This window comes from Cariama cristata, unplaced genomic scaffold (assembly GCF_000690535.1).
Source record: "Cariama cristata isolate BGI_N322 unplaced genomic scaffold, ASM69053v1 scaffold7534, whole genome shotgun sequence".
In the NCBI taxonomy this organism is placed as follows: Eukaryota; Metazoa; Chordata; class Aves; order Cariamiformes; family Cariamidae; genus Cariama; species Cariama cristata.
In genome coordinates, this window is record NW_009612307.1 from 18,465 (window position 1) to 26,701 (window position 8,237).

Consider the following 8,237-nt stretch of genomic DNA (forward strand, 5'->3'; position numbering starts at 1 on the left):
CTGGAGCGAGTCCAGAGAAGGGCAACGAATGTGGTGAAGAGCCTGGAGCACAAGTCTGATGGGGAGCGGCTGAGGGAGCTGGGGTTGTTCAGCCTGGAGAAAAGGAGGCTGAGGGGAGACCTTATCGCCCTCTATAACTACCTGAAAGGAGGTTGTAGCGAGGTGGCAGTCGGGCTCTTCTCGCCAGTAACAAGCGGTAGGAGAAGAGGAAACGGTCTCAAGTTGCGCGAGGGGAGGTTTAGATTGGATATTAGGAAGAATTTCTTCACTGTAAGAGTCGTTAAGCATTGGAACAGGCTCCCCAGGGAGGTGTTCAAAAAATGTTTAGATGTGGCGCTTCGAGACATGGTTTAGTGGGCATGGTCACATTGGGTAGAAGGTTGGACTTTATGATCCTTCAGGTCTCTTTCAATCATAACGATTCTATGGTTCTATAATTATTGTAATAATGGAGTAACGTGCCCTGGACCAGATCACATAACCCTTAAAAACAATGTGTAAGTTGGGGTATGCTTCTGTTTTCCCATGAAATCATTAGCATTAACTGGAAATCCTTAATTTAGCGCCTCCTTGCTTTGCTAATTCATTTTCTGAGGACGGGTTGGTTGACACTTAATACTTAGCTTCTGCAGATGTGTGGATCATAGTGAATTCCAATAAAAAACACATCTTGATTAGGTTTATGGCTGCTCATGCTCACAAGGGCAGCACAGCCTTTTCCTACGGAAAGATACGCGACCAGTTTTATTTTCGGAGTCATGCGTAAGACATTTTACAGTTCTCTTCGTTCTCATCCTATTGGTTTCTTCTCCCACGTGCAATCCCAGTGCCTTGCGGAATATCACAAAGGAGCGAGGAATTGTCGTCACCCGTTCAACCTACCCCAGCAGCGGAAAGTGGTCGGGACATTGGCTGGGGGACAACACTGCGGCCTGGAATCAGCTCGATAAATCCATCATTGGTACAACCTATAACCAATTTATTCCATGTTTCTTCTTGCTTTCCTTCTTAATAATCACATTTTTGAGCCAAAGTGGGCTACTCAGTTGAGCAATCAGAATTTACAGCCAATTTCTTCTTGACGTTTTTTTTTTTTTTCCTTCTTATTGCCTGCTAAGAAAGTCTTCATGGTTTCTATAGGAATTGGGTTTGATTGCATGGGTTTGAGCACCGCATTGTCCTCAAATTCAACCCCTGTCACCTTTCCGTCATCCTCTCCCTGTTGCCTGAAATTTGCTGCTTTGCTTCTTAAAGAACCAGCTTTCCTGAGGGAATTTTGGAAATTCTTTTCTCTTTCTCATCACGAGTTGTATGATCTATGCAACCCTCACCATACCAAAGAAAAAAGCGCAGTTATTACTGATTTTTTTTTTTTTTTTTGCAGGTCTGATGGAGTTTAGTCTGTTTGGAATATCTTACGTAAGCTCCCGATTTATTGCCTTAGATTTCAGTTTCCTTTATTAAAAAAAATGTATAGTATTGCCATCAGGTGGTTTTTTTGGTTGAGGGGTGGTGGTGGTGGTTGTTGTTGTTGTTTAGTTTTATTTTTAATTTTCAGACAGGAGCAGATATCTGTGGCTTCTTTGGAGACTCGGAGGATGAGCTGTGTGCTCGATGGATGGAGCTGGGGGCCTTTTTCCCATACTTCAAGGAATCACAATGGGAAAGGATCCAGGGTGGGTGCCTTCCACATTTGCTTTGACTGAGATTTTTTTTTATTCCCCGTATTTTCCCCATTTCCTACGTTTTTTTATTCCCCATATATGCTATTTTTAGGTAAACACACCACATCTACAAGAACAAAGGTGTTATTTTTCACATGTTCCAATTCTGCTTAAACATACCACTTCTACAAGACTAAAATGTTTTTTTTTTTCCATATAGGCCATTGTTATTTCTACACACCACACTTATGAGACCAAAATAGTTACTTTTATGGCTAGATACATTTAAAGGGGCAAAACTGACCTTAGTGTTGTCATCCCTAATTATTCTTCATTTTCTAGCAAATTAGAAAAGGGAACAGTGGAATGAAATTCCTGAGTATCTAAAATTCGTGTACTTTGCCCACTTGCTGCCATAAAATACTGTTATTTCTTTTAAGAATAAATGAAAATAACTGTCTAAATGCAGGACTGTGATATTTAAGGACTATAGTCTAAGAAAACAAGATAACTGGAAAAATGGCAATAAGCAAAACAGCATTTTTGTCCTCATTAGTGCTTTAGGTGTAGCAGAGCAGAGCTATTTGTCCTTCATTAAAGAACAGAGAAATAAATAAAGGTACTCAAAGTTAAATGAGAACAAGGAATTTGCAAGGCTCCACCCAGATCTCCTAAGCTATGCTTTGCTATGTCGATTTTGGCTCATTTGACAATTACTGCTGCTAAATTATGTGATTTTATGGGTGATGTATAAAATGAAAAGATGATTATAAACATGAGGGCCTTTTTTTTTTTTTTTTCCCCTGCCTCTTCCCAACGAAATATTCCTGTTTGAATAACGCGAGACTCTTTTCTCTTGTTTAGAGGCAAGATCCTGTTGCCTGGAATTCAACATTTGAAGAAATTTCCAGGAAAGTGCTAAATATAAGATACACCCTCTTACCCTATTTGTACACATTAATGTATAAAGCCAACGCTCATGGCAGCACCGTGGTCCGCCCTCTGCTCCATGAGTAAGTGTGGTCCTTCCTTCCCTGTTAATCATGAATTTCCGCTGAAGTCCATAGGATTTCCATAATCCTTGTAAAAAGGTTTTTCTTCAGTTACAGCGATTTTTCTTTTAAAACTGGCAAGGGATCAAGAAAGCGCATGTTCGGCATCGGCTCGCAGTGACAGCTCAAGTTCTCCATTTCCCACAATGCCAACAATTTTTTTTCTTGTCTACAAATAAAATTAATATATACATTTTAAAGCTCATTCTCATCATCCCTAGTGGTATTCAGCAAATATGTTGTGCCTGGTGCTGAATATGCGTAGACTCACACAGCACGTGTTGTAAACGTAGCTGGGCAAAAATTTTAGGCAGAGAAAGAGGGAGAAAAGAGGGGGGTTGACACAAGTCGAGATTTTGCAGGGCAAGGTAACTTATTTTGGCTAAACTGATACAGCAGGAGGGTTTTTAAAAAATTTTTTATACTTTTTTTTTTTTTTTTTGAAGACATGATTTTAGAAGTATAAGACTTTACTTGTACCTGGTCAGAAGGGGCAATATGTGCCAAAGACTGGTTAATCCTTAATGTTAAAAATGAAGTATTTAAAAATGCTTGTCTTCCACTTAAAAAACAGTGAATTGTCAGCATGTAATCCTGGCCTAATTTTGACTAATCTAAGACTTGATTCTGATGAAGTACCTGTCGAAAAACTAAATGGCACAAATCAGAAGTAACTGGGCCACTACTTTCGCTGTTGCTAATACCTAGCAAAAGTGATTTTTTTTGTTTTGTGATCTAAACATACTAAATAAAAATTTTAGTATATCTGTAGGTATAGACCAGCAAACATGAAGAAACAGCAGAAATGAAAATTAAGGAAGAAGTGGTATTTCCCTAACAATTTCCACATTAATACATTCTTGACAAGCGCTGATACATTTGTAAATAAAATGGGATTCACTTTTAATAATTATTATCTGTTATCAATAAATAGGTAATAAATATTACCTGCTATTACTGGTAGTGTGCATATGGTTGAGGAAATGGTAGTTTTACTGAGACAAAAGGCTTCAACAAGGAAACATTTTGGGCCAGGGTGACACCAAGGGTATGACTACTCTTTTGTTACTTTGCAGGTTTGTGGAAGACAAAACGACCTGGGAAATATATAAACAGTTTCTATGGGGACCGGCACTGCTCATCAGCCCTGTACTGGAACAGGTGAAATATCAGAAATATCAGAAAAGTTGGGGAAAAAATTAGACAATATTAGAAAATGATGACAATATTAGAAAATGATGAAAATTTTAGAAGTTACTTGAGCTAAACTTTACTTTTTGGCTTTAGTAGACCTAAACAAAAAATGTTTAATTCCAGGGTGCGGTAGCAGTGAATGCTTACCTACCAAATGCCCGCTGGTATGATTACCACACAGTAAGTCATTTTAAAAACTGTATCGTATTTATTTTTCCTAATATGTTTAAAGAGGATTGCAGTGTGCTGGGGTGGAATGTGAATCCACCACCTCTGTTTTACCAACACGTGTCCAGTAGGAGTTTTAGCAATGTGAAAAATTACATCTTGGATGATTTTTTTGTTAATCAGTTTGTTTTAATGTAATCTTGTTCAACATGACCAGTAAAAAGGTGGAATAATATCTGTAATCTGAAGCGCTTCTGTGTTTGCTTTTTTTTAAACCCTTCAATGATACCTATAATGACTTTTCTAAGAATCATGGAGGAAGACAAAAGTTTTAAACAATTTTTACAGCCTCAGGCTTTAAAAATCACTCCATTTATTGTGTTTTGTAATTGTCTTATATATGCAGTATTTCAGACTTTATCTTGAAAATACATAGTTCTGCATTGAAAAAGGATTTACAGTGAAAACTTTCTTAGTATTTATCTATGTATTTATAAACTTTTATTCTAAAGAAAAGTTTTAAATGGATAATTCAACAAAGAGACTATCTTTTCTGATTTGTTTTTTGGGGTTGGTTTGTTTGTTTGTTTTTACTCAAAAATAGGATGAGTATATTGGCTTTAGGGGACAATTCAGAAATTTACCATCTCCTTTGGGACATATCAACCTCCATATCCGAGGTGGTTACATCCTTGCTCAGCAAAGCCCTGCTAATACAACATTTTACAGGTATGATAAGAAGAACTGAACAATTAAAATTTAATTTTGTTTTATTTTTTTGCCTTTTAGGGGAGATATTCAGGTAGTGGCCTGGCAAATAAATTTTGTATTAATTTTTATAGCGAGAGCATTTTTCTGGACTCCTTATTTTAAACCTGCAAAAAGCAGAATTTTCTGGTTTAATGTACACCATGCTTGGAAGTATCTCCTGTTTTGTATAAACATTAGCAGTCCTGGGAAAATCAATATGTGTGGTAGCACATTAACTTTTTTTTTTCTCTTTTTGGTTTTCTATCCATGGCCTCCTTTAAATGTAACGCTATGGATTGGGGAAGATTGGTAACAGAGATAAATTGAGTTTTGTACAATGTCTATAAAATACGTTATAGCACTTGAGAAACGTAAAATGTAATTGCCCAGTAAAAATACTCTTTTTTTTTTTTTTTCTCATAGCCGAAAAAACCCATTGGCACTTACTGTTGCTTTGAATGATAGTCAACTTGCAGAAGGCCAGCTTTATTGGGATGATGGGGTGCGCATTGGTAAGTACCAACTTTCTTGTTTACATGATACATTAACTAATTCAGAGTCTGCAATGCATAAATATTGGCCTTTCTATAGCTTGGCGGGTTGCTATAACATGAACAGTCAATCTTTGGGATTATTGTCTAATTGTGCCACACAGCATAGGAAGCATGAGCACAAATCAGAAAAAAAAAATTACAGTAAAATGATTAAACTCAAGTAAACTCAAATTACATTAAAATGTAAAACAATAAAAATGATAAAATGTAAAATGAATAAAATTATGGTAAAATAATAACATGATGTTGTTATTTATATAATATACATTTTGCATAAATTACATTGTGCCCTGGACCTCGGACAACATATCTGATAAGGATTTGTTCTCAAACCTATGGGGAACATAACCATAGATGAAGTGGGAAGCTTTAACTAATTTCCTTGATATTAATTAATTCAAATTACCTTCAGATGAGACCTATTTAGAAGTCTCTTACCCTTTACATCTACAGTGTATTAACCTTGTAATAACTATAAGCTGTCCCCTGAGATTATCACAAGTCATGCACAAAATTGTGATTTTTTTATTTTTTTTTTTAGCGTACCAAAATGTTGCTGGAAGCCTGCACAATGCATATATGTGTACATAGTATATGCAGTACAATTCTTCTATTTGTTTAAGAAAAATAAAGGTGAATAGCAAATACATTTTACTTTATTTTTTCTTTTTAACAGATGCATATGAAGATAGTGTATATCTGCTGACCTCATTTACTGCTCATCAGGTATGTCATGGTAACTTAACTGGTTTTGAGTACCCAGAGTGATTATTGTTGTATGTTTAACTAAGGTATTTTAATCTGGCATTTTTTCAGAGATTTACAGGAAAATGAGAGAAAAAAAGGTCTGAATTGTTGTTTTAATCCTTTCTTATGCTGCAAAATTCACATCAGGATAAGTTTAATATGAAGCACTTCATTGGTAGTGGAGCAGTCTGCAAAAGATCTGCAGAGGTGGAGAACTGGGAAAATCAAAGCCTCCAACATTTGCAAAATAAAAAACACCATAGATATTTTTTTTTTTTAAATTGATGAAGAGAAAAAAATTGTAAGCCTCAAGTGGGCTGAAAAAAGCGTATTCTGACAAGTAACCGCCCAAGGACAAATCACTGATTTTCTTTTTCCTCTTCCTTTAGAACGTTTTAGAGATAAAGGTTTTGCACCATGGTTATGCTGATCCAAATAATTTGAAGTTTACTCAAATTAAAATTTTGGGGGTGACCTCAAACATTCGGGAAGTGACGGTATTGCAGAATGATGAAGCAATCCAGTCTCCTCATGTTGTGTCCTACAACAGCCAAAAACAGGTAAATAGACGGTTCATGGGGAAATCCTATCTTTGCAATTAGTTTTGTGCTCTTAAACATTTGGGGATTCACCTCTTGGCTGTAATGTTTCTAAAATATATTTCTTCACTGCAGTAAAACCGCTGACATCTGAGAAGTAAGAACTTGGTTCTTTTGCAACAATTTTTTTTTTCCCTACAGAATTAATGAAGTATCGTCACAAGTCATGGTCGCACTGTTCATTGAGACCCGCAAGCTCAAATCAGTTGATGTTTAATTTAATTTACCACCCTTTCTACAGAACTCAGTGTTCCGTTGAGTCTCATTTCTTTCTGCCTTTCAGTGGACAGCCAAAAAATAATGTATTAATATATTAAAATATATAATTACTATGTAAAAGGAATGTATGTAATAGAAATATATTATGTAAAATCTATAGTAGCATAGCATAATATAATGTAATGTAATATGATACAATATAAAACCAAAAAGATGAATTAAGAAGGTAAAGAGAAGTAATCTGAAATAAGAACCTGCTGTCTTCTATGAGCTGCAGAAAATCAATACACCTTCAGAGCAGAGTTACTCATTGCTTTTGTTTGTTTGTTTGTTTTCCAAAGGTCCTGGAAATCACCCGCCTTGAACTTGAATTAGGCAAAGACTACACATTACAATGGAGCTAAAATGCCGGCAAATAATGCTGAACTTTCTCATCTTCACAAATTGTTTTTCCCTTCTCCTTCTTGCCTCTTTGACTTCTTAAAATACTTTGCACTATAAACATGTACAGTCAGTTTGTATTAAGTTAGTAGGTGCAGAAAGGAGGCATGGTTTAGTCTTGATCCTGGCTAATTACACGCTGTCCTCGTAAAGTGGAATATGTTGGGTTTCTTTAAATGTTATGGCACTTCAATATGATGCGGTCTTTTAAAATGAAAATATTAATGTGAAATGAGGTGATTTCTGTAAGTCAAAATTGTGGCTGAAGTCCTGCTTACTGCATTTGATATAAAAATATTGGCATGAACTGCAGGTATATGGGGCAATAGATCTGCCCACATTTAGCTTCCATCTTTATTTATGAGTCCCAAGTACGGAGAAATATTTAAGGGCAATGACGTAGATTGATTTAAAGTGAAGATGTTTCGCTTGTTGTTGATCTATAAAATACTAAGGCACTTGCAGAAATCTGTGGAAGATTTTTGTCTGACCTTAAACAGGCACTCGAGTTCTCTAATGTTTTGCTCTGAAGTTGTATAAAATGAAACTTGATGTTTCACTGCTAACTTAAAAAAAAAAAACACAACTGGTCTTGTGTTTTTATTCATGCACGCACAGTGGGTTGTATTCTCCTTGTATGAAGAGGAATTCAGCCCTTTTGGGGAGGCCTGATTTGCACCATGTCCATCCAGGGAGGTGATGATGTGTGCCTGAGGCTTCCTGCAATGCCGAGCAGCTGGTCCAACATGCACCGCGTGGTGTGAGCCAGCACCGAGAGGGGAGGTCAGCAGCTTGGAGCTTCCTTGTGCAGGAACAGGCAGGCTGCAGAGCTCTCGCCCGTTTCCCCGC

The 8,237-nt window shown here is 36.6% G+C and overlaps 1 protein-coding gene across 1 annotated transcript in view; it reads left to right on the plus strand.

The window, feature by feature from the left end:
- LOC104160440 (putative maltase-glucoamylase-like protein FLJ16351) overlaps positions 1 to 7,351 on the plus strand; it is a gene marked incomplete at its 5' end in the record, with an annotated part of 25,020 nt that extends 17,669 nt beyond the window's left edge. The window contains 12 exon segments of the mRNA XM_009698563.1: positions 828 to 961; positions 1,385 to 1,419; positions 1,559 to 1,645; positions 1,647 to 1,676; positions 2,529 to 2,677; positions 3,793 to 3,877; positions 4,034 to 4,090; positions 4,683 to 4,807; positions 5,252 to 5,340; positions 6,059 to 6,108; positions 6,519 to 6,689; positions 7,289 to 7,351. Of these exon segments, the coding sequence (XP_009696865.1) occupies positions 828 to 961; positions 1,385 to 1,419; positions 1,559 to 1,645; positions 1,647 to 1,676; positions 2,529 to 2,677; positions 3,793 to 3,877; positions 4,034 to 4,090; positions 4,683 to 4,807; positions 5,252 to 5,340; positions 6,059 to 6,108; positions 6,519 to 6,689; positions 7,289 to 7,351 (1,075 nt within the window).
- Positions 7,352 to 8,237: the final 886 nt, after the last annotated feature.